The sequence below is a fragment of the Pan troglodytes genome, chromosome 1 (genome assembly GCF_028858775.2).
Source record: "Pan troglodytes isolate AG18354 chromosome 1, NHGRI_mPanTro3-v2.0_pri, whole genome shotgun sequence".
NCBI classification, from domain to species: Eukaryota; Metazoa; Chordata; class Mammalia; order Primates; family Hominidae; genus Pan; species Pan troglodytes.
The window spans coordinates 73,982,966-74,008,056 of NC_072398.2; the positions used below are offsets into that span (position 1 = coordinate 73,982,966).

Genomic DNA, 25,091 nt, shown 5'->3' on the forward strand with positions numbered 1-25,091 from the left:
GTGGGAGCTAAAAAAATTGATCTCATGGAAGTTGTGAATAAAATGATGGTTACCAGAGGCTAGGAAGTGTAGGGGTAAGGGGAATGAACACAGGTTGGCTTAAGGGTTTAAAAATACAGTTAGACAGAAGAAATACATTCTACTGTTTGATAGCACAGTAGGATTGACAGGTGACAGCGTGCTGGCAGTCCTCAGAGCCCTCACTTGCTCTTGGCACCTCCTCTGCCTGGGCTCCCACTTTGGCAGCATTTGAGGAGCCCTTCAGCCCACCACTACACTGTGGGAGACCCTTTCTGGGCTGGCCAAGGCTGGAGCCCACTCCCTCAGCTTGCGGGGAGGTGTGGAGGGAGAGGTGCGAGTGGGAACCGGGGCTGCGCATGGTGCTTGCGGGCCAGCTGGAGTTCCGGGTGGGCGTGGGCTTGGAGGGCCCCGCACTCAGAGCAGCCAGCCAGCCCTGCTGGCCCCGGGCAGTGAGCGGCTTAGCACCCGGGCCAGCAGCTGCGGAGGGTGTGCTGGGTCCCCCAGCAGTGCCAGCCCACCAGCGCTGCGCTCGATTTCTCGCCAAGCCTTAGCTGCCTTCCCGCGGGGCAGGGCTCAGGACCTGCAGCCCGCCATGCCTAAGCCTTCCCCCACCTCCGTGGGTTCCTGTGCAGCCTGAGCCTCCCCGACGAATACCATCCCCTGCTCCACGGCGCCCAGTCCCATCGACCACCCAAGGGCTGAGGAGTACGAGCTCATGGCGCGGGACTGGCAGGCAGCTCTACCTGCAGCCCCAGTGTGGGATCCACTGGGTGAAGCCAGCTGGGCTCCTGAGTCTGGTGGGGACGTGGAGAGTCTTTATAACTAGCTCAGGGATTGTAAACACACCAATCAGCACCCTGTGTCTAGCTCAAGGTTTGTGAGTGCACCAATCAACACTCTGTATCTAGCTGCTCTGGTGGGGCCTTGGAGAACAATTATGTCTAGCTCAGGGATTGTAAATACCCCAACCAGCACCCTGTGTTTAGCTCAAGGTTTGTGAGTGCACCAATCGACACTCTGTATCTAGCTGCTCTGGTGAGGATGTGGAGAACCTTTATGTCTAGCTCAAGGATTGTAAATACACCAATCGGCACTCTGTATCTAGCTCAAGGTTTGTAAATACACCAATCAGCAACCTGTGTTTAGCTCAAGGTTTGTGAGTGCACCAATTGACACTGTGTATCTAGCTGCTCTGGTGGGGCCTTGGAGAACCTTTATGTCTAGCTCAGGGATTGTAAATACCCCAATCAGCACCCTGTGTTTAGCTCAAGGTTTGTGAGTGCACCAATTGACACTGTGTATCTAGCTGCTCTGGTGGGGCCGTGGAGAACCTTTATGTCTAGCTCAGGGATTGTAAATACCCCAATCAGCCCCCTGTGTTTAGCTCAAGTTTGTGAGTGCACCAATTGACACTCTGTATCTAGCTGCTCTGGTGGGGCCCTGGAGAACCTGTGTGTCGAAACTCTGTATCTAACTAATCTGATGGGGATGTGGAGAACCTTTGTATCTAGCTCAGGGATTGTAAACGCACCAATCAGCACCCTGACAAAACAGGCCACTCGGCTCTACCAATCAGCAGGATGTGGGTGGGGCCAGACAAGAGAATAAAAGCAGGCTGCCCGAGCCAGCATTGGCAACCCGCTCGGGTCCCCTTCCACACTGTGGAAGCTTTGTTCTTTCGCTCTTTGCAATAAATCTTGCTACTGCTCACTCTTTGGGTCCACACTGCTTTTATGAGCTGTAACACTCACCGCGAAGATCTGCAGCTTCACTCCTGAGCCCAGCGAGACCACGAGCCCACCGGGAGGAACAAACAACTCCAGATGTGCTGCCTTAAGAGCTGTAACACTCACCGCAAAGGTCTGCAGCTTCACTCCTGAGCCAGCGAGACCACGAACCCACCAGAAGGAAGAAACTCCAAAAACATCTGAACATCAGAAGGGACAGACTCCAGACGCGCCACCTTAAGAGCTGTAACACTCACCACGAGGGTTCGCGGCTTCATCCTTGAAGTCAGTGAGACCAAGAATCCACCAATTCCGGACACATTTTGGCGACCATGAAGGGACTTTCGCCTATCACCAAGCGGTGAGACAATCGCCGAGTGGTGAGACCTTTGCCAATCGCCAAGCAGTGAGTACCATCGGACCCCTTTCACTTGCTATTCTGTCCTATCTTTCTTTAGAATTCGGGGGCTAAATACCAGGCACCTGTCAGCCGGTTAAAAGTGACTAGCGGGCCGCCGGACTAAAGACATGGGTGTCAGGCTTTCTGGGAAAGGGCTCTCTAACAACCCCCAACTCTTTGGAGTTGGGACCGTTGGTTTGCCTAGAACCAGCTTCCGCTTTTCCTGTACTTCTGGGCTGAGCCGAGGGTCGACAGAGAGGAAAGCCATGCAGCTCCGGGGTCCCGACAACATGTTGGTTGACCCTGCGGCCATGAGTGGAACTCTCAAAAGCATGTCGCCCAAGCGAGACTCTATCTATCCTGACCCTTGCCCTCTGGGTCCTAATGCCTGCCAGACAAACTTCCTCTCGCCTCTCTTCTCTGAGGCTAGACCCGCTTCTAAAAATTGCTACCTGTCTCTGGTGCTTTTCTAGTTTCTCCTATAAGAATGATTTCTAGTATAAACTCCATGACTCTGTTACCTTCTTTAGGCACCTGGGCTCACCAATCAGAAAGACACAGTTTTTGCCCAAGACCCCGTCGTAGTGGGGACTACCTGGAATTTTAGGATCCCTCCTCAGACTAATAGGCCTAACAAAAGTTATTCCTGAAGCTAGGATATGGGGAGCCTCAGAAATTGTATCCTTCCTATTCATATAAGTGAGGACAAAAGGTGTCACTCTTCCAACCCTGAAGATCCCCTCCCTCCCTCAGGGTATGGCCCTCCATTTCATTTTTGGGGCATAACATCTTTATAGGATGGGGTAAAGTCCCAATACTAACAGGAGAATGCTTAGGACTCTATCAGGTTTTTGAGAATGCGTCGGTAAGGGCCACTAAATCTGATTTTTCTCAGTTGGTCCTCCTTGTGGTCTAGGAGGACAGGCAAGGGTGCAGGTTTTCGAGAATGCGTCGGTAAGGACCACTAAATCTGACCTTCCTCGGTCCTCCATGTGGTCTGGGAGGAAAACTAGTGTTTCTGCTGCTGCATCGGTGAGCGCAACTATTCCAATCAGCAGGGTCCAGGGACCGTTGCGGGTTCTTGGGCAGGGGTTGTTTCTGCTGCTGCATTGGTGAACACAACTATTCTGATCAGCAGGGTCCCGGGACCATTGTGGGTCCCTGGGCAGGGAGAGAAACAAAACAAACCAAAACCATGGGCGGTTTTGTCTTTCATATGGGAAACACTCAGGCATCAACAGGCTCACCCTTGAAATGCATCCTAAGCCATTGGGACCAATTTGACCCACAAACCCTGAAAAAGAGGAGGCTCATTTTTTTCGGCATTACGGCTTGGCCCCAATATTCTCTTTCTGATGGGGAAAAATGGCCACCTGAGGTAAGCACAAATTACAATACTATCCTGCAGCTTGATCTTTTCTGTAAGAGGGAAGGCAAATGGAGTGAAATACCTTATGTCCAAGCTTTCTTTTCATTGAGGGAGAATACACAACTATGCAAAGCTTGCAATTTACATCCCACAGGAGGACCCCTCAGCTTACCCCCATATCCTAGCCTCCCTATAGCTTCCCTTCCTATTGATGATACTCCTCCTCTAATCTCCCCTGCCCAGAAGGAAATAAGCAAAGAAATCTCCAAAGGTCCACAAAAACCCCCAGGCTATCGGTTATGTCCCCTTCAAGCTGTAGGGGGAGGGGAATTTGGCCCAACCTGGGTACATGTCCCCTTCTCCCTCTCTGATTTAAAGCAGATCAAGGCAGACCTGGGGAAGTTTTCAGATGATCCTGATAGGTACATAGATGTCCTACGGGGTCTAGGGCAAACCTTTGACCTCACTTGGAGAGACGTCATGCTACTGTTAGATCAAACCCTGGCCTTTAATGAAAAGAATGCGGCTTTAGCTGCAGCCCGAGAGTTTGGAGATACCTGGTATCCTAGTCAAGTAAATGAAAGAATGACAGCCAAAGAAAGGGACAACTTCCCTACTGGTCAGCAAGCCATCCCCATTATGGATCCCCACTGGGACCTTGACTCAGATCATGGGGACTGGAGTCGTAAACATCTGTTGACCTGTGTTCTGGAAGGACTAAGGAGAATTGGGAAAAAGCCCATGAATTATTCAATGATATCCACCATAACCCAGGGAAAGGAAGAAAATCCTTCTGCCTTCCACAAGTGGCTACAAGAGGCCTTAAGAAAATATACTCCCCTGTCACCCGAATCACTCAAGGGTCAATTGATTCTAAAAGATAAGTTTATTACCCAATCAGCCACAGATATCAGGAGAAAGCTCCAAAAGCAAGCCCTGGGCCCTGAACAAAATCTAGAGACATTATTAAACCTGGCAACCTCGGTGTTCTATAATAGGGACCAAGAGGAACAGGCCCAAAAGGAAAAGTGAGATCAGAGAAAGGCCGCAGCCTTAGTCATGGCCCTCAGACAAACAAACCTTGGTGGTTCAGAGAGGTCAGAAAATGGAGCAGGCCAATCACCTGGTAGGGCTTGTTATCAGTGCAGTTTACTAGGACACTTTAAAAAAGATTGTCCAATAAGAAACAAGCTGCCCCCTCATCCGTGTCCACTATGCCGAGGCAATCACTGGAAGGTGCACTGCCCCAGAGGACGAAGGTTCCCTGGGTTAGAAGCCCCCAACCAGATGATCCAACAACAGGACTGAGGGTGCCCGGGGCAAGCACCAGCTCATGTCATCACCCTCACTGAGCCCTGGGTATGTTTAACTATTGAGGGCCAGGAAATTGACTTCCTCTTGGATACTGGCGCGGCCTTCTCAGTGTTAATCTCCTGTCCTAGACGACTGTCCTCAAGGTCCGTTACCATCCAAGGAATCCTGGGACAGCCTGTAATCAGGTATTTCTCCCACCTCCTCAGTTGTAATTGGGAGACTTTGCTCTTTTCACATGCCTTTCTTGTTATGTCTGAAAGTCCCACACCCTTATTAGGGAGGGATATATTAGCCAAGGCTGGAGCTATTATCTACATAAATATGGGGAACAAGTTACCCATTTGTTGTCCCCTACTTGAGGAGGGAATCAACACTGAAGTCTGGGCATTGGAAGGACAATTTAGAAGGGCAAAAAAATGCCTGCACAGTCACAAATGCAAAAAAACACAAAGAGGTAGGAATCTTACACTGACAAAGCCATCAAAATGGGAAGGAGAGGGGAGAACAGCAGCATAAGCGGCTGGCAGAGGTAGGGAAAGACCAGCAAGAAGAAAAGAGAGAAAGAGAAAGTCAGAGAAAGAGACAGAGAGAGGAAGAGACAAAGAGACAGAAAGTGAAAGAGGTAGTCAGAAAAAGAGACAAAAAAAAGGAGTCAGAGAGAAAGAGGGACAGACACAGAAAGTCAAAAAAAAAGTTAAGAAGAAAGGAAAAGACAAAGAAGAAGTCGAAGAGAGAAAGAGAGAGATAGAAGTAGTAAAGAAAAAAACAGCGTATCCCATTCCTTTAAAAGCCAGGGTAAATTTCTATCTACCCAGCCAAGGCATATTCTACTTATGTGGATCTTCAACCCATATCTGCCTCTCAGACAGTTTGCAAGAAATAATGAAATCTATCCTTACTTTACAATCCCAAATAGACTCTTTGGCAGCAGTGACTCTCCAAAACCGCGGAGGCCTAGACCTCCTCACTGCTGAAAAAGGAGGACACTACACCTTCTTAGGGGAAGAGTGTTGTTTTTACACTAACCAGTCAGGGATAGTATGAGATGCTGCCCGGCATTTACAGGAAAAGGCTTCTGAAATCAGACAACGCCTTTCAAATTCTTATACCAACTTCTGGAGTTAGGCAACATGGCTTCTCCCCTTTCTAGGTCCTGTGGCAGCCATCTTGCTGTTACTCGCCTTTGGGCCCTGTATTTTTAACCTTCTTGTCAAATTTGTTTCCTCTAGAATCGAGGCCATCAAGCTACAGATGGTCTTACAAATGGAACCCCAAATGAGTTCAACTAACAACTTCTACCGAGGACCCCTGGATCAACCTGCTGGCACTTCCCCTGGCCTAGAGAGTTCCCCTCTGAAGGACACCACAACTGCAGGGCCCCTTCTTTGCCCCATCCAGCAGGAAGTAGCTAGAGTGGTCATCAGCCAAATTGCCAACAGCAGTTGGGGTGTCCTCTTTAGAGGGGGGATTGAGAGGTGACAGCATGCTGGCAGTCCTCAGAGCCCTCACTTGCTCTTGGCACCTCCTCTGCCTGGGCTCCCACTTTGGCAGCATTTGAGGAGCCCTTCAGCCCACCACTACACTGTGGGAGACCCTTTCTGGGCTGGCCAAGGCTGGAGCCCACTCCCTCAGCTTGCAGGGAGGTGTGGAGGGAGAGGTGCGAGCGGGAACCGGGGCTGCACATGGCGCTTGTGGGCCAGCTGGAGTTCTAGGTGGGTGTGGGCTTGGAGGGCCCCGCACTCAGAGCAGCCAGCCAGCCCTGCTGGCCCCGGGCAGTGAGCGGCTTAGCACCCGGGCCAGCAGCTGCGGAGGGTGTACTGGGTCCCCCAGCAGTGCCAGCCCACCGGCGCTGCGCTCGATTTCTCACCGAGCCTTAGCTGCCTTCCCGCGGGGCAGGGCTCAGGACCTGCAGCCCGCCATGCCTAAGCCTTCCCCCGCCTCTGTGGGTTCCTGTGCAGCCCAAGCCTCCCCGACGAATACCATCCCCTGCTCCATGGCACCCAGTCCCATCGACCACCCAAGGGCTGAGGAGTACGAGCTCATGGCGCGGGACTGGCAGGCAGCTCCACCTGCAGCCCCAGTGTGGGATCCACTGGGTGAAGCCAGCTGGGCTCCTGAGTCTGGTGGGGACGTGGAGAGTCTTTATATCTAGCTCAGGGATTGTAAACACACCAATCAGCACCCTGTGTTTAGCTCAAGGTTTGTGAGTGCACCAATCAACACTCTGTATCTAGCTGCTCTGGTGAGGACGTGGAGTACCTTTATGTCTAGCTCAAGGATTGTAAATACACCAATCGGCACTCTGTATCTAGCTCAAGGTTTGTAAATACACCAATCAGCACCCTGTGTTTAGCTCAAGGTTTGTGAGTGCACCAATCGACACCGTGTATCTAGCTGCTCTGGTGGGGCCGTGGAGAACCTTTATGTCTAGCTCAGGGATTGTAAATACCCCAATCAGCACCCTGTGTTTAGCTCAAGGTTTGTGAGTGCACCAATCGACACTCTGTATCTAGCTGCTCTGTTGGGGCCCTGGAGAACCTGTGTGTCGAAACTCTGTATCTAACTAATCTGATGGGGACGTGGAGAACCTTTGTATCTAGCTCAGGGATTGTAAACACACCAATCAGCACCCTGACAAAACAGGCCACTCGGCTCTACCAATCAGCAGGATGTGGGTGGGGCCATTGTTCTTTCGCTCTTTGCAATAAATCTTGCTACTGCTCACTCTTTGGGTCCACGCTGCTTTTATGAGCTGTAACACTCACCGCGAAGATCTGCAGCTTCACTCCTGAGCCCAGCGAGACCACGAGCCCACCGGGAGGAACAAACAACTCCAGACGCGCTGCCTTAAGAGCTGTAACACTCACCATGAAGGTCTGCAGCTTCACTCCTGAGCCAGCGAGACCAGAGACCACGAACCCACCAGAAGGAAGAAACTCCGAACACATCTGAACATCAGAAGGGACAGACTCCAGACGCACCACCTTAAGAGCTGTAACACTCACCGCGAGTGTCCGCAGCTTCATTCTTGAAGTCAGTGAGACCAAGAACCCACCAATTCCGGACACAGGATTACTACAGTTAACAATGATTTATTGTACATTTCAAAATAGCTAGAAGAGAAGATTTGACATGTTTCTAACTCAAAGAAATGCCAAATATTGAGCTGATGGATATCCTGATTACCCTGATTTGATCATCACACATTGCATGCATGTATTAAAATATCACATGTACCTATAAATATGTATATTATTATGTATCATTTTTTAAAAAAAGAAACAAATGTCTATTATGAGTTCTTAGCACTGAGTAGATGCCCAATGACCATAAGCTATCATTATTAACACCAGTTTGTTGATACATTATAAATACAAGAAATTATGCTCCTCCATACCACATACATAGAAGATACTTAAAAATACATTCACCAAAAAAAAACTAGCATTTCTTTGTTCTAAATAATTCATTGCAAAAGCCGTTTTCCCAAAGTCACTTGCTCATACGTCCTATTACACATGTTGCTTTAGGCTGTAACCCCAAGAAAATGGATATCTACATTCCAACCTGAGGAACCACAGTCAAGGCAAGATCAACAACAGTTTTGTGACCCTTGGCTGACCAATCATTTTCACCCTATAAAAGACATTGGAGAAGCCAATGAGGTGGGACTTGAAGAAGGGATTTATTTGGAAAAAGATACACTGTGAGTCCCATGGGTGAGGCCCAAGCCTTGAATAAGCAGTTTTCAATGGAATCCCTTACAGACTTTGTTTTGCATACCCTAGAGCAGCAGTTCTCAACCAGGGGCAGTCAGCAATGTCTGGAGACACTTTTGGTTGTCACAACTCAGTGTGGGATAGGGGGAGACATCAGGGATGCTGCTAAACATCTTACAATGCACAAGATAGACCTCTGCAACAAAGAATTATCCACCCCAAGATAGCAATAGTGCCAAGGGTGAGAAAGCCCAAAGCCTGGGGAATCATACGGGCTGGTGTCTGACATATGCTAAAATATCTAAGAGATAAGAAAATAGCTGGTTGCTCTGACACAGAGCAAAGACAGGCTGTAGCATTGCAAAAGAGCTGTGCATCTGGTTGAATGGACAAAGGATGCATGCACGTTCTCCATGGACCAGACTTGGGCCTAGCACAGCAAGGTAGGCCTGGGAAGCTGTCCAAGAGGACCACCTAGAGGGGCAAGGTGACCCCACCAGAGAGGCACTGGGGGAACCCTTGATGTATTGGCAGAGGAAGGGGAGTAAGAGACCAGTGGAAGACAGGCATTTGCCTACAGTGAGAGACCCAAGTAGAAGAGGAGCACAGAAGTGCTTCATGACCGAGTCAGCTTTAGCACTCGTCAGGCTCCAGGGCAGACCCAAACACCTGTTACAGTCAAGCATGACTTTCCACGACCCCCAGCTCCCTCCTCCCTAACCCCTGGGCTCTATTCTCTCTTGACCCTTCACTTCGCTTCCTCCTGACCACTCACCTCTCCTCGTCCTGACCCCTCACCTCTTCCCCTCCTGACCCCCTCAACTCTTCCCCTCCTGACCACTCACCTCTCCTCGTCCTGACCCCTCACCTCTTCCCCTCCTGACCCCCTCAACTCTTCCCCTCCTGAGCCCTCATCTCTCCCCTCCTGACCCCTCACCTCTCTTCCTCCTGACCCCTCACCTCTCCCCCTCCTGACCCCCCAGCTCTCCTCTTCCTGACCCCTCACCTCTGCCCCTCCTGACCCCTCACCCCCCCTCCTCCTAAGCCCTCACCTCTCCTCCTCCTGACCCCTCACCTCTTCCCCTCCTGAACCCTCACCTCTCCTCTTACTGAACCCTCACCTCTCCCCATCCTGAACGCTCATTTCTCTTCTTCTGGGATCCTTACCTCTCCTCCTCCTGACCCCTCACCTCTCCTCCTCCTGAGCCCTCATCTCTCCTCTTCCAGGACCCTTACCTCTCCTCTTACTGACGCCTCACCTCTCCTTTTCCCAACCCCTCACTTGTCCTCCTCCTGATGCCTCATCTCTCCTCTTCCTGACCCCTCACCTTTCCTCCTTACTGACCCCTCACTTCTCCTCCTCCTGACCCCTTACCTCTTCTCCTCCTGACCCCTCACCTCTCCTTCCCCTTGACCCTTCACCTCTCCTCCTTCCTGACCCTTCACTTCTGCCCATCCTCACCCCTCACCTCTCATCAGTTTACCTCTCCCAGCAACGCCAAAGATAAATGGGTGAGAAACTGCATACAGCAAGCTAGAAGAGCAGTGCTTGAGGTACACAGCAGAAAATACAAGAGAAATTGTGCGTGTCCCCTGCCTGGAGCAGGCAGCTGGCCCACAGGTGGCCCAAGCCGAGAGAGAGGAGAAGATTTCATGTAGGGAAGTAGGGACTATTACATGAAAATAGACATAATTACATCTGGGGGACTAAAAATGACTAGATATTTGCTTATTTTTAGCTAATGAAACACTGTTATTATTTCTGCCTAAAACATTCATTCAGATGGCAGGAACAAAAACAAACAAGCTTGCAAAGGGTTTAAACAGGTGAGGAATTTTTTTAAGGGATTGATCACAATCCCTAAGTCTGGCTCCCTCAGCATGATAGTTACTTCTTAATATTTACTCCTTGTCAAGGTGAAGCAGTTAGTGTGTTAATGACAAAGGTACTCAGGCAAAGAAAGAACAAAGAACTATGTGCAGTGACCAGCCATCTTTAAGGACCAGAGTTTGGAGACCACCACTTAGGCATTCTAAGAGAGGCCAGTAAAAGGAAGTGAGGGGGACACAATGTATTATGGGAGGATACCAACCTGCTCTTCCATAAAGTCCCCCTTTATGCCAAGGTCAGAGAAGAAAACCCCATGTAGACAGACCCTGAGCATGGCATTGGCACAGCAATAATGCACACTCCTTACCTGTCTGGGCCTTGGTGTCGGCCTTCTTGCTCTCCTGGTCCCCCTTCTGGGCCCACACGTGCACCATGTACTCCATGCCCGGTCTCAGGCCTGTCAGGACAGTGCTGCTCTGCTCCTTCCCCACTGGAACCTCCCTGGTCTCTCCATCAGCAGAGGTGTAGCGCACCATGTACTTGTCAATGGCGGCCTGCACCGGGTCCCAGGAGACAGTGGCCATATTCTCTGTCACCCGGTCAGTCACCAGGTTTTTGGGGCTGTCAATATCTGGAAGGAAAATGTTTGGAAAGGTTTAAGCTCTGAAGCCATGGAAAACATATCCTTACCCCCATCTTCATCATTTTCATCTTCCGGAGCTCTTTTAGAACAAGGCAATGGCATTCTCATCCTGAGTCTCCGCTGGGAGTCTAAGGAGAAAGTAGCCCTTGGTTCTGAACGTCAAAGAAGGAATCATTATAAATGAGGCATTCTTTCTTGGCTTTCAGTTCCCTAAAATGTTGGAGGAACGATGTCTTCTCAGCAGCATATGGCACATCACAACCTCCAATTAAACAGCTGCCATGACATTTAGGGTTCCTAACATAACATTTTATCAAGGGCTACTTCACTGATGAGCACTCTAAAAATATTATCACAAGCACTGCAATGACCAGATCCTGTACCCATCTTCTGCTAAAAGCATTGTTACTATAAGATTTTACTTCTCTCTTTCAGTGGGCCAAGTGGTCTCATGAACAGCTCATCACTGTCAGGAAAGAGCAGCCCACCGCCATCACCACGAGAGCTCAGTCTTTCTTTCATCTTTAAGACTTCTAATTGCAAAGTCTTTCTGCTCAGGCCACATCCTTTGATACCATACCTATTCAAATCCACAAGCTAAAACTCAATTCCAGTTGACCATCTCTCTTTTGTTACCTGTCAGGGCATTGGTGTCAGCCTTCTTGCTCTCTCGGTCCCCCTTCTGGGCCCAGACATGCACTGTGTACTCCACACCTGGCCTCAGGCCTGTCAGGACAGTGCTGCTCTGCTCCTTCCCCACCAGAACCTCTCTGGTCTCTTGGTCGTCAGCAGAGGTGTAGCGCACCACGTACTTGTCAATGGTGGCCTGTACCGGGTCCCAGGAGATGGTGGCGGTATTCTCAGTCACCCGGTCAGTCACCAGGTTTGCTGGGCTGTCAATTTCTTTAAGAGAGAGATGAAAGAAGAATGTAGCCTTTACCACCCTCTGATTCCATAAAGACAGCACGAACACAGTCAAAGTGATAACCTCAACAAATGTCAGAGTCTCTAATATGTCAATGATTGAGTTAATGTAAAGGTCTAATTAAGCAAATGGTCTGAAATTCCAGTAATAAGCTAATAACATTTAATAAGAAGTGGAGTTTTCAGACAAAGCCAGCATCTTTATCAACTCTATAAACTTTTCCCGGAAGTCGCTTTGGGATAAAAATAATTGGTCTTCACATTCAAATTTCTCCTTTACCCTGGATTTATATAACATATTCTTCTAGTTCCTGACTCCTTGTACTAGAAAGCAATTATACTGAATAAACCTCTGCATCTGCTCTAATATGTTCTTTGAGAAGAAAAATATCCTAGAAGTAGTAGCCATCAGTTCTTTCCATATAAAACATTACATCTGTGGCCAGGGAACCAGGAGACTTTTTAATTGATAGTATCTGAGGTCTGATCTAATAAAAAGAATCAAACTTGTAGAATCTGTCTGGGTTTCTCTGTGATTAAAGTGGGTTAGAACCTGGGCTCCATCTCTTCCTGGTGGCTAACTTTGGACAAGCCGTGTAATTTAAGTGTCTGTCTCCTCAACTCTATGAAGAAAGAAATACCACTACCTACCTCATAGGTTATGGTGATAGTAAATGAGATATTGCATAGCAAATGCTTAAATATAAGTTGTTATTATTAATGGCATTTGAGGCATGAAATACCACTTTCTCCTCAAAATGTACATCCTTAGGGAGTCAAAAATCCAAGCAATTGTGTGTATGGTTAGCATGACTTTATTATCCTCTTTTAGAAACTACCTCCTCAAAAAAGGCTGTACTTTTTGTGACAGCACCTGCATTTCATATCTGCACAGGACCACTTGCCAAGGGGGACAGGCCAGCATGGTGGAATGCACAGCCACATGCAGTGACTCACCCTAGGAAGCAAAGTTCAGCATGCACCACAGACATCTGACATGAAGACAAATGATTTAGCACCCAGGATTCTGAGCTGGCTTCATCCTTCACTAGTGCACCAAACACACAGACCGGCCCTCCATTAAAACCCCTTGAGATGACCTAACCTGTCATATTCTCACAACTTAGCCTCTGCATATGCTGCCTCCACTGCTAACTCCCACCCGTCCTTCCAGGCTTTGTTCAGGTGTCACCTCCTCCCACAGCCTGCATGACCCCTATCCTGTCCTAGTCTGTGGTAGGTCCCCTTTCTTCAGTTTCCCATAGCTCCAGGGACATTTGTTTGCTCTAGAACATAACTCACTGTCCTTTATCTTTTTAACTTGTCTTCTCTACCCAGAGGATTGTGAATGCCATACAGGCGTGAACCACGTCCTTCATGTTTGTGCCCCCAGAGCTCAGCTCTGGTCTGACCCCTTCCCAGTGGCAATGCCACCCTCCAGAGGCTCCCTGCTGCTCACACCACCACCGCCTAAGAAAAGGGAAGGTTCTTCTCTATTCCAACTTCCTTTGTTTTAAAAATGGGCCGGGCGTGGTGGCTCACGCCTGTATTTCCCAGCACTTTGGGTGGCCGAGGCGGGTGGATTGCTTGAGCTCAGGAGTTCGAGACCAGCCTGGGGAACACAGTGAAAACCCGTCTCTATTAAAAATACAAAAATTAGCTGGGCGTGGTGGCGGGTGCCCGAAATCCCAGCTACTTGGGAGGCTGAGGCAGGAGAATCGCTTGAACCCGGGAGATGGAGGTTGCAGTGAGCCCAGATTGCGCCATTGCACTCCAGCCTGGGCAAGAGAGCGAGACTCTGTCTCAAACAAAACAAAACAAACAAACAAACAAAAATGCTGACCCAAATGCTCTTTCTTTTCACGACACTCAAAATCCTAGTAAACAGAGAGTCACGTGTAATGTAAACCAGGAGGGGCAATCTACAACCCACAGGCCAAATCTGATCCACTGTCAATCTTTATCAATAAAGTCTTATCGGAACACAGTCACACCAGTCCATTTACACATCATTGTCTGTGGCTGTTTTCATGCTGCAATGGCAGAGTTAAGTAATTGCAATAGAAACTGTTGGACCCCCAAAGCCAAAAATATTTACTATCTGGTCCTTTACAGAAATTTGCTGACTTTGACTTTAAACAGATTTAGATATCACCATCCTTACTGTCAATATCTTCTCTGCTCCCCTGAAGAAGAGGTCAACTATTGAGGCCCACATGGATCTAGGAGGCTGTGCACCACGAAATCTTTCAAGAGCCAAATACTGATTAACATTCTAAAAAATCATTGCTCTCACTTGTGCCATAAGAAACAGGAACGGAAGTAAAGTAACTTGCTCAAAGCCACTCAGCTAGTCAATGGCAGAGCTGGGGTTAAAACCTGGACGGTCAATTTTCTGAAACCATATTCCTAACCATCTCTCTGCTTCTCTGAGAGTCTCTATACTCAATAACTGTCCAGAATAGAATGCAAACAATAAGCGAAGCCTTTCCCTCTGATTTCCTGCCAGGTGTTTTGGAACCTCATGCGGGCACCAGGATCAGGCTGCTCTAAATTCAGAGAAGCACCAGGAGAGGATTTAAGCAGAAAGAATGGCTGGGCTATGTCCCAGTATAGTCCCAGGACCCCTGCAGGCGCAAACTGAGCAGAATGACTGGGTGAAGTATGAGAACCCTCATGGCTTCTGAAAGCTTAAAGGAAGAATTGGTCCGTTTAGTAAATGTTGACTCAGGATGCAAACTATTTCCACGGTCTAAAAGAGAGCTCCAGATTATATGCAAAGTGCCTGCACAGCCACTGCAAACTGAGATAAGCATTCAAATTCACTGTCAGCCCAATGTTTTGAGTTTTCACATCTAAAAAATGAAAATTAGGAAGTGTTACTCTATTCTGAGGGGGTTGCATACGGAATTCCAACTCAAATAAGTATGACCTTCTGCATCAAGTGAAAAAGCTAATCTCTTTTGTTTGATGTTAAAAAGGAAAAATATATATAATTATGAAAATCAAAATTGGTTTTGCAACCCTCCTCCCCACTCCTGCAAACAAAAGAGCTGATGCCAGGTGAGCAATGACTTCCTGATTCAAAAATCAAACTTCTCCCTGCCATGAGGAAACCTATTTATGCTCCCGTCCTTCTGTTACCTGTGAGGGCATTGGTGTCAGCTTTCTTGCTCCCCTGGTTGCCCCTTTCAGCCCACACGTAGACCTTGTATGCCTCTCCTGGCTTCAGGCCCATCAGGACAGTGCTGCTCTCATCCTTGTGCACTGCCATTTCCTTGGCGTCCCCATCAGCAGAAGTGTAGCGCACCACATACTTGTCTATGACAGCCTGCACTGGGTCCCAGGAGACAGTTGCTGTGTCTTCAGTCACTCGATCAGTGACAACATTGGTTGGACTGTCAATTTCTTCATAAAAACACATGAGAAAGAAAAATCAGAGAAACCAGTTGGTTAGTCAAGATCATAGATTGTTAAAGATCTAGTTCACCTGGGTGACCTAGTTCAATAGTTTATGCAATACAAGGGGGTCTCTCCATCATCAGTGACAAGTGGACAACTGGCTTCTGCTTGAACCCTAAACTAAGAAAGGACTCTCCAATAGACAACACAATCCATTCCATTTTCCATTTTCAGACTACTGAACATATTAGAGAAAACTCCTTCAAATGTAACTCCTTCTAATTGTCTACCCTAGGTAGACAGAGAGAATACATCTAATTCCCCTTCCAGAAGACCAACCAGCAAGTATTCAAGAAGAGTCATCATTCCCCTCCCTAGTTCTCCTCAAATCAAAACAACATCACCTCCCCTGTTCATTGCTTCCAAATTACAGTTTCCAGACCTGGCACTTTTATCTACACATGCTCCTCTCTCTCTTTTCAAATACAAATCTCCAAAACTCACTTCATTCATTCAACAGCACTTCACTGAACATCCATTATGTGTCAGGGAATGTAATGACATTTAAGAGTTATCAATGAGCAAAACAGTCAGAAATCCCCGCCAATGTGGAGCTTATATTCAAAAAGAACTAACCCAGAACAATATGCCAGCTGTGTCCTAGAGACTGTGCTTCCCAAGAACGTATCCTGAGCCCATGACCTTAGAAAATCTCTCATTTTTTCTTTGACATATGTCTCTGCTAACCCAAGGTCCTGCTTCATGTGTTCAAGCAACAGCAAGGAGGCCAGTGCATCTAGACAGAGTTAAGTCAAGCAGCTGGAGGGGAGGCCAGGGAAGTGAGAGGGACAGTGGACTATGGATGGCCTTGAAGGCCATTGTAATGACATTGTCTTTTACACTAAGTAACAAGATAAGTCTCTGGGGGCTTTGAAAAGAAGAATGACCTGATCTGACTTGGGCTATCAAAGGATCCCTCTGGCTTCTGAGGAGAATACTCACTCTAGTGAACCAAGAGTGAAGGTCACCCAGGAGGCTGCTTCAGTGGTGTATATGCAAGATGGTGGGGGTGCAGGCCACTGCAGCAGTAATGAGGGTCATGGGGAAGGCTGGCTTTGGAGCTTTCAAAGGTAAGGCTGTCACAATCTGCTGATGGATTCAACATGGGATACAATGAATGATTTGTTGGCTTGGGGCCCAAGTAATTTGCAAAATGGAGTGGCCATTTATAGAGACAGGGATATCTGAGGGAGGGAAGCATTTGCAGTAGGGAGTGGGGAGAGGAAGAGGACCAAGCGTTTGCTTTTGGATACATTAAATGGTAGAGCCAAGATTTGAACTCATTCTTATCTAACAAAGACTATACATTTCCACTTTATATGTCTATGTCCTAAGCAGCACTATCAATAGCATTTTCCTTTGAAACTAATAATAATAATAAATTATAAATAAAGTAAAGTGTGAACTGAAAGGTTACTGTGACATGAAATCCAGCAGCAGTAATAGACAGTAACTAGAGAGAGAAACTCGTTCTTGAACTATTGCCTTGTGAGACAATAGTCTCACTGTGACTGGCACTGTGAGCTCAGAGCCAATAGTCTCACAATAGTCTGCCACTTGTGGGCCTCCAGGAATGACAGAGTGGACAATTAGGATGCAGGCACCCACGTCTGACCCCATGGCCAGGGCCTCTGGAGGCTCCAGCAGGCTCTAAGAGGACAGTCAAGGAAAAGAGTGCAACGATAGAGAGAACTCTCTCCCCATCCTGTTACAACTTTCTGTGCAAGACATGATCCTGCATGTCATAGGGAAGAGATGACAAGAGCCATCCAAAACCAATATCTCAATCTGGGGAAATTAGTGACAAAGTGGAAATGGAAAACTAAGGAGGCAGGAAGAAGCGAGCAAGAACACCCTAGCAGTCCTGCTCGTGAAGTTCATGGCCCTCACCTTCTCAAAAGCATCCACATCTGTACAACCCCAGGTCCCAGCAGTGCCTCCCACCCCATCTCCCTGCCCCAGATTGGTGCTTGCTACCATTGCTTCCAGGACCCACAGCAGAGGCCTGTGGCTTTGTGGGGTTGGTGCTGCCTGTGTGTATTGAAAAATATATCATAGCCAGGCACAACAGCTCATACCTGTAATTCCAGCACTTTGGGAGGTGAAGCTGGGTGGATCACTTGAGGCCAGGAGTTCGAGACTAGCCTGGCCAACATGGCAAAACCCTGTCTCTACTAAAAACACAAAAATTAGCCGGGCAGGGTGGTACATGCCTGTAATCCCAGCTACTCGGGAGGCTGAGGCACGAGAATGGCTTGAACCTGGAAGGCAGAGGTTGCAGTAAGCCGAGATCATGCACCACACTCCAGCCTAGGTGACACAGCAAGACTCAGTCTCAAAATAAATAAATAAATAAATAAAATAAATAAAAGTAAATAAATAAAGGAAAGATCCATCATGTCCACATGGGTGGAAAGAGGAAGCAGCAGCCAGCTCTGTAGCTCCTTTCTCTCCCACCAGTCCCAGAGCACTCAAGGGATGGAGAAGAACCAGGAAACAGCATCTTGAGTATGAAGAGTAGGAAGGTAAAACTGAATCATATTATGCCCAGGGTTATAGGAGACTGGAGGTTTAAAGAAGTTTAAGAGAGGAGATGTGACTTCTCCAAGCTCACAGTGCCAGTCACAGCTCTTGGCCCCCTGCCTTCCCTTTTCTCTCAGTTCTCTAACCACAGCAACTCAACTCAGAAGGGGCTCTTCACAGAGCTTGCTCTCCTTGACCATTCCCCCGATGGGGATCAGGTGCTGAGACACAGGAATGGGAGGAAGGCCTCAGAGATGGGACCTCCATGATAGGCCACATTGCTGGAAGAGGCCAGCTTTGCAGGACTGAAACCTCTTTCTACCAAAAAGGGATCTGGAGATTATGAAATAGTTTTTCCATGCAAGGAAGCCTTTCGGCAGCTGCAGCAGCTGGCTAAATCACAGATTAGCCACAGCTGTAGCCTCTACTACAAGACAGGCTCTCCCCACCCTGGCCCCAACATCCTCCCCAGGCTGGAACTTCCCAACTGCTGGACACTAGCAGCCCTGGTGGGACCTTTCTTAGGGACATTCAAGGTCAATGAGATGTAAGGTAAGGTTTGTAAAACTGGATAGGTGGGACTCGCCTGTGAGTACATACGTTAGTTAGAATAAAGGTGCACTTCACTTCAAAGAGATCTAATTTGCAAAACCTGAACACAGTATATGGAGGAGGTTAATTAGAAGCTCTGTTCACATCAGGAAAGCTTATTCCACTTTATAACAAGATTTGCCACAGAGTTGGGTAGGGAACATCTGTCTTCAGACTAGGCTGTAACATCCAAAAGCCCATGTCCACACTTGAGCACATAGTCACAGGCATTAGGAACAGGTTTCTCCACTCACAATTTCCACCTGTGAATCTCCCAGTTGGTGCAGTAGAAGATGGCACCGATGGGATGAAAAATCTATGAGAAATGATCTTGGGGGAGGAAGACACGGGGGCAGGACCTGTGTCATTGATTTGAAGGTGGGTTCATGGAAGAGGTGCCTTGAGACCACAATACCTACACGTTCTGTACTCTTGTTTTCACAGACCTCCTCTAATGTCTTTCCATTGTGGCAACAAAATTATCCAAAAGGCACCGTTTGTAGAAAATGCACTCAGAGAGGTCAGCCCTTCTTCCTGTTGTCCTCCAGCTTTGCTTCTAAAAAGGTTATTGACTTTGATTTCAAGCGAACCTAAGTTGTACCAGCTAGCTGTTCACTAGCTCACCCTGAGTCTCCTAAACTTTGTAGGCCTCAATGTTCTCATATGTAAAATGGAAATAATAATGCTTACAATCCTATCGATATTATAAGGACCAGAGATAATATTTACAAAGTCTCACAATATACAGAAGCCCACTAGAATACAGTGATCGCGCAAATGATAGAGATTGTTGCTGTTGTCCAGATGCTAAATGTGTGTGTTGGTGGCTGTGTATGAGACAGGAGTTCTGAATGGTGACAGGAGCTCAGCCTAGGACATGAAGGAGTTTCCAAAGTTTTAGGGGCTAAGCCATTTCAAATGGAACATTGTGTTTGGAAATCAGTAAAAAGTGAAAAAGATATTAAGAAAAGCAAAACTGCTATTTCACAGCATAGTCTAAGGAGGAAAGTTCTGAGAAAATTGATGACAAGTGAATATTCTAGGCTATAACCTTTGCTGTGCATGGGAGCTTGTGAAATTATAACAAAGCAAGCATGCTTTGTTTTATACACACCAGGGAAAAGCATGAAGTTATTAACAGAATACCATCATCATAAGAAAAGAGAAAGGACTTTAAACTCATTTAGTCCAACTCTTCATTTTATAGATAGAGGACAAAAGAATGACATCACCTCTCAGTTAGTAGCCTCCCTTTCTTTTCATTGAATGGGAAGCACAGCTGTCAGGGTATGATGCAGAAGTCCAGGGACATTCTCCTCGCCAATCCCCCAGAGACACTGGCCTGGCGTATGCTTGCTGCTCCTTAAGCTGACCTGCTTCTGAGGCTGGCCTTTCTGGAAGGTGTTCCAGCGCACTTTGAGCGTGCTGGGTAACAGGGTGAGGAATTTCAGTCAACCATTTCCCTGTCATGGTGTTAGTTACACTGGGTGCCTCGTTACATGAAAAATCCCTGAACGGTGTCATTTCCTCGTTTCCTCCTGCACATGCTTAGGCTGTTCTTAAGTTCCAGCATCCTTTTCCACCTGGTGGGATGAAAACGTTTGGAGAAAACAGAGATTCTTCTTTTCCCTTAAATTAATTAACAGTCTAGCCAGGTTTAAGAGTGTTTCCTGACCCTATAAATTACAGTGTCTTTTTCTTTTTGATGCTGGTAAAACACATGACACAAATTTATTTGCAATCCAATAAAATATTCTATCCTGGTTTTAGGATATAATTGACAATAAAAACACTTTTAAGTAGCAACATTCCAGTATAGGTGGAAGGCTAACTAGCAATTCAAGGCCATATGTGATTAAATGCTCTCAGACCTCAGAAACAAATCTGGCTGACATTTAATGCGGTCATAGAAGGCTGCAGTGGAGAAACTGAGCACAGCCTGGAAGGATACGTCACGTTATTGCTGTGATCCCCTGAAGGACAAGGACCATGGCTTATCAGCTCTGGAAATTTCTAAAGGGACCAGGTCTCTTTGGCCCAGATACATCCTGCAACAAATGTTTGTTGAATTAAATTAATTTGCGGCTAGAAATAATGGCAAGGGTTTTCTAGGCTAAGTAACCACAGAAACCCACTTGCAGAGATAAGCCTTCTGTTAGGAAACCCCACGAACAGTCTGGCTACAGGAAGGCTTTCCCTGGGGAAGTAATGAGAATAACAATGGCCCAGGCTGGGTGGGCCACGGAGGCCAAGATAAAAGCATTATGCTTCCTCCTCAGTCAGTAAGGAATCATAGAAAATTTTTCAGTTAGGAAGCAAACAGTATGAAAATTAACCAGAAATAATGGGCAAGAAGGATGGGAGGTGTGATGTTATGATTTATAACAAGAAACACATGTTTGGTTTTGGGTCCCTGATTCCTGGCACACAGCTCCTAAAACCCTTGGAATCTCCAAAGTGAGGTGTCTTCTGTATGTTAATGAGATGACTGCTGTAAGGGGTTGAGGGGTGCTCCTGGGTAGCCTCAGAAAGGGGGTGGTTTCCAGGGAACCAACCTTGTGATTAGATGATTGGAACTACCAGCCCCACCTGCCCACCCCCCTAACAAGGGGAAGGAGAGAGGCGCTCACAGTTGCTAAAGGTTGAGTTAATCACCAGTGGCCAATGATGTAATCAATCATTCCTATATAATGAGGTCTCCATGAAAACCCAAAAGGACTGGGTTCAGAGTGCTTCCTGGTTGCTGAACAAGTGGAGGTTTGGGGAGGGTGGCACACCCACAGAGGCCATGGAAGCACGTACCTTGACCTATGCATCTCTTCCATCTGGTTCTTCACCTGGATCTTTGTAATATTCTTTATTATACTAAATAGGTAAACGTAAGTAAAGTGTTTCCCTGCGTTCTGTGAGCTGCTCTAGCAAATTAATGGAACTCAAGGAGGGGAGTCATAAGAACCCCCAATTTCTAGCTGATTGGTCAGAAGTACAGGTCCTAACCTGGGGACTGTGACAGGCATCTGAAGTGAGGAAAGTCTTGTGGGACTGGGCCTTTAACTTGTGGGATCTGAGGCTATTTCCAGGGAGACAATGTCAGATATGAATTGAATTATAGAACACCCAGTTTGTGTCCGATGGAAAACTCCCTGGTGTATGGGGAAAAATCACTTCCAGAGGTGAAATGTTCTGTGTTGTGTTGACTGTGTAAGAGAAGAAAAAGTGTTTATCTCTTACAGGAAGGTGAAAGTGGGAAGCACTTTAGCTTTGTAGTTTGAAAGGAAAATAAAAAACTCGGGACCCCAATTCACTCTGCCAAAAGGAAAAAATAAAGCTGAAAGCTGAGTTATACAAGAAGCTGCCTTTCCTTTTGTTCCTACGCCGGATAAAAGGTTAAATATCTCCACAGGTAGCTACTCCATGTTCACCTTATCCTGGGAAAAGTGCAAATGTACTCAACACGTAATTGACTATCCCGCTACCTGCTCCTTTCTCTTCCAACATGGGAATTATACCCTCCCTATTTCCTCTTCAGCCCACTTTTCCCATTTAAATATTGAAGTCCTCAAAATCATCTTTGGAGAAAGGTACAGACCACAGATTGTTTCTGTGATTCCATGTTTCTTTCTCCCAGGCATGTCCTTAACCTTGGAAAAATAAACTTCTAAGTTGATTAAGGCCTATCTCAGATACTTTTTGGTTTGCAGTAGCTAAGCCCAAAGGTTTAGACTTGGGTATCCTGGGTTCAAATCCCAGCTCTGTCCTTTCCTGGCTGGGCAATCTTGAGCTTAACTTCTCCAGTTTTCTTATATGTGGCAGAGAAATAATAATAGTATCTACTTCATTGGATTGCTGTGAGAACTAAATGAGATATTCATAAAAAGTGCTTAGTGATTATAATGCCTGGCACTCAGTAAGCTCTCAATTAATTCACAGCTACAGGGAATGCCACTGGAAGCACAGAAGTACTTACCATTTTCTAACTCATTAAAACAGTTCCCTAGTCCACTATTCAGGCAGACTGTACAGTCTACCTTGTCTAGTTTGTAAATTAAGTTATATGTTCTCCATTACAAATGCCCAACTATAACTGTTTCATACTGCAGATAAGCAATCTGTTAGGCAGCTGAAATAGTGAATTCAATTCTCACAACATCTCACCTCTTATTCTCACCACCATAACCAGCTATTTCCAGGACTGAATTGGAAAGAACTAAAAAACTTTTCAAGGAAGACTCAAAACTCAAAGACTCCTTCTTTACCAGCTCCAAGGATTAGTCTCCCCGAGTGGCACTATGTTCTAGATCACAGGTTTCCAGCATGGGGAAGGCAGGAGCACAGAGTTAATGAGGAAGTTCACAATTCAATATGGGCTCAAGCATGGTTTAAAAACTAAAAGTTACCTAGGTTGTCTCGTATGTATGCCTACCATGTTTTCCAATTCTGTTCTGATTAATAAATTACAAACTTATTGTCAAATATGACTGATTTGTAACCTTTTATCATTATATATTTTCTCAATACACAGATGACAACATACCACTACTCCCATGTGAGGGTTTTTAATATCTTTTGACATTTTAGAGGAGTCTACTGAATGTGGGCATCAGGAAAAAACACAGGTGTGGCAAGAAGAAAATTATAGATCACTTGTCTTTAGGGAATAAGGAGCTATGTGCCTATGTCCTAGATAATAAATGCCTTAAAAACAACGTGGTGATAGAAGCTATTAAAATAAGCAGAACGGTGTCAGACAGTCTTGTCCCTTGACTCCAAGACCCTGGGAGAGATTTTCAATGGTAAGAAAAATTTGAAATAGGAAAAGTTTGCTTCCCTTTCCCTGCCCAAAAATAGACATCAGTACATAAAGGGATAGACTCTCTCTACATGTAAATCCCAGAATTCTCTTTTTTTTTTTTTTTTTTGAGATGGAGTTTCACTCTTGTTGCCCAGGCTGGAGTGCAATGGCACGATCTCGGCTCACCACAACCTCCACCTCCCGGGCTCAAGCAATTCTCCTGCCTCAGTCTCCCGAGTAGCTGGGATTACAGGCATGCGCCACCACGCCCAGCTTATTTTGTATTTTTAGTAGAGACAGGGTTTCTCCATGTTGGTCAGGCTGGTCTCGAACTCCCGACATCAGGTGATCCGCCTGCCTTGGCCTCCCAAAGTGCTGGGATTACAGGCGTGAGCCACCCCGTCTGTCTGCAAATCCCAGAATTCTAATCCAGAGAGGAGTCAGCCAAGAAAAATATGAGAATGCAAACATGATTAAACGCCCATAGTGCCTCCAAGTAGCTCTCACCTGTCCTGCCATTCAGGAGGATAGGCTTGCCCTCCAGCTCTCCTCTCATGGGCACCACCGTGATCTTATACTCGGTCCCCGGGTGCAGACCTGGAAACAAGCAGGCAGCGCAGGATGTGAGTGCAGGCTCCAGACCCCTCTCCCCAGCACTACTCCTCCCTGGGATTTCTCCCGTGAGGGAAGATGAGAGGTTATGCTTCCTCCTCCAAAGACGAATCTGTATTTGCAGGCAAATAAAGCCCCGCAGGTGCAACAGAGCATGAGGTGTCACTGAGGGGGCTTATAGGCTGGGGATGGGAGTAGGGCGTCACAGCAAGTGAGATGACAGCAATTGAAATGCATTTCAAATGTTCTCTGGTTCTTCACTGGGCCACCTAGCACTTATTTCCCAATTTTATTTATAGACCCAAATGTGTTTCTGCTCCCAGCAACCCTTTTCCTTCCAAAGCATCTCTCCTTCTCATTGTGACATTTAGCCTAATTTTTTCCTATTTATTTCATTAGAGACAGGATCTCACTGTGTCACTCAGGCTAGAGTGCAGTGGTGCAATCACGGCTCATGGTAGCCTCAACCTCCTGGGCTCAAGGGATCCTCCCGCCTCAGCCTCTTAAGTAGCTGGGACGACAGGCATGAGCCATTATGCCCAGCCCTTTTTTTAAAAGAAAGTTATTTCTCTGTAGAAGCAACTAGAATTATTTTTCCTTGGGCACAAATATTCAGACTGTGGTGGTAAAATGCAGACAAACAGAAGCTTGTGTGAGGCACACACCCTCATTCTGCACTCCACAAACACTAAGAACCCCAAAATGTCCTGTCAAGACAGAACTCAAGGAGTGGACAGCAGAACAAGGCTCCAGGAGGGAATTTACCATGAAGCTAATAAGCCCCACACTTTCACCGGCCCATTCCAAGGCCTTGTACCTGATTGGGTATTCATGATTGCATATTACTTTTCTTAAAAAAGAGCCCTGGAATTGTATAGACTTCAAGCACTGCCAAACTTGATCCATCCCTGCAGCCTTGTTTCCTTAGCAGCCATTTGAGCTCTAGCTCTTGGCAGCATTAGCTCAGAAATCTGAGACAGAGAGCCACCCCTGCTCACTGCACCCTGCCCCCCTCCACATCCCCCAACACAACCCCTTCCATGCATCATGCTCAACAAACCAATCTCAATCTCTCTCTCTCTCTCTCTTTCTGTTCCCTCCTGTCCCCAACACCCAAATACTAAAGTTCCTCCAAAAGGAATATCTATACACCATCAAATCCA

At 46.9% G+C, this 25,091-nt stretch overlaps 1 protein-coding gene and 1 long non-coding RNA gene across 2 annotated transcripts in view; one reads left to right on the plus strand and one right to left on the minus strand.

Moving 5' to 3' along the window:
* The window catches only part of TNN (tenascin N), an 80,206-nt gene that overhangs the window by 38,516 nt on the left and 16,599 nt on the right, over positions 1–25,091 (minus strand). Inside the window, exons 6-9 of the mRNA XM_016932986.4 lie at positions 23,824–23,913; positions 15,093–15,356; positions 11,661–11,927; positions 10,749–11,012 (exon numbers count right to left, since the gene is read on the minus strand). Coding sequence (XP_016788475.2) covers positions 10,749–11,012; positions 11,661–11,927; positions 15,093–15,356; positions 23,824–23,913 — 885 coding nt within the window. The remainder of the gene's footprint in view (positions 1–10,748; positions 11,013–11,660; positions 11,928–15,092; positions 15,357–23,823; positions 23,914–25,091) is intronic.
* Positions 1,652–8,075, plus strand: LOC134808554 (uncharacterized). The gene is made up of 2 exons (XR_010151787.1): positions 1,652–2,154; positions 6,061–8,075. It is a non-coding gene; the product is annotated as an uncharacterized LOC134808554 (long non-coding RNA).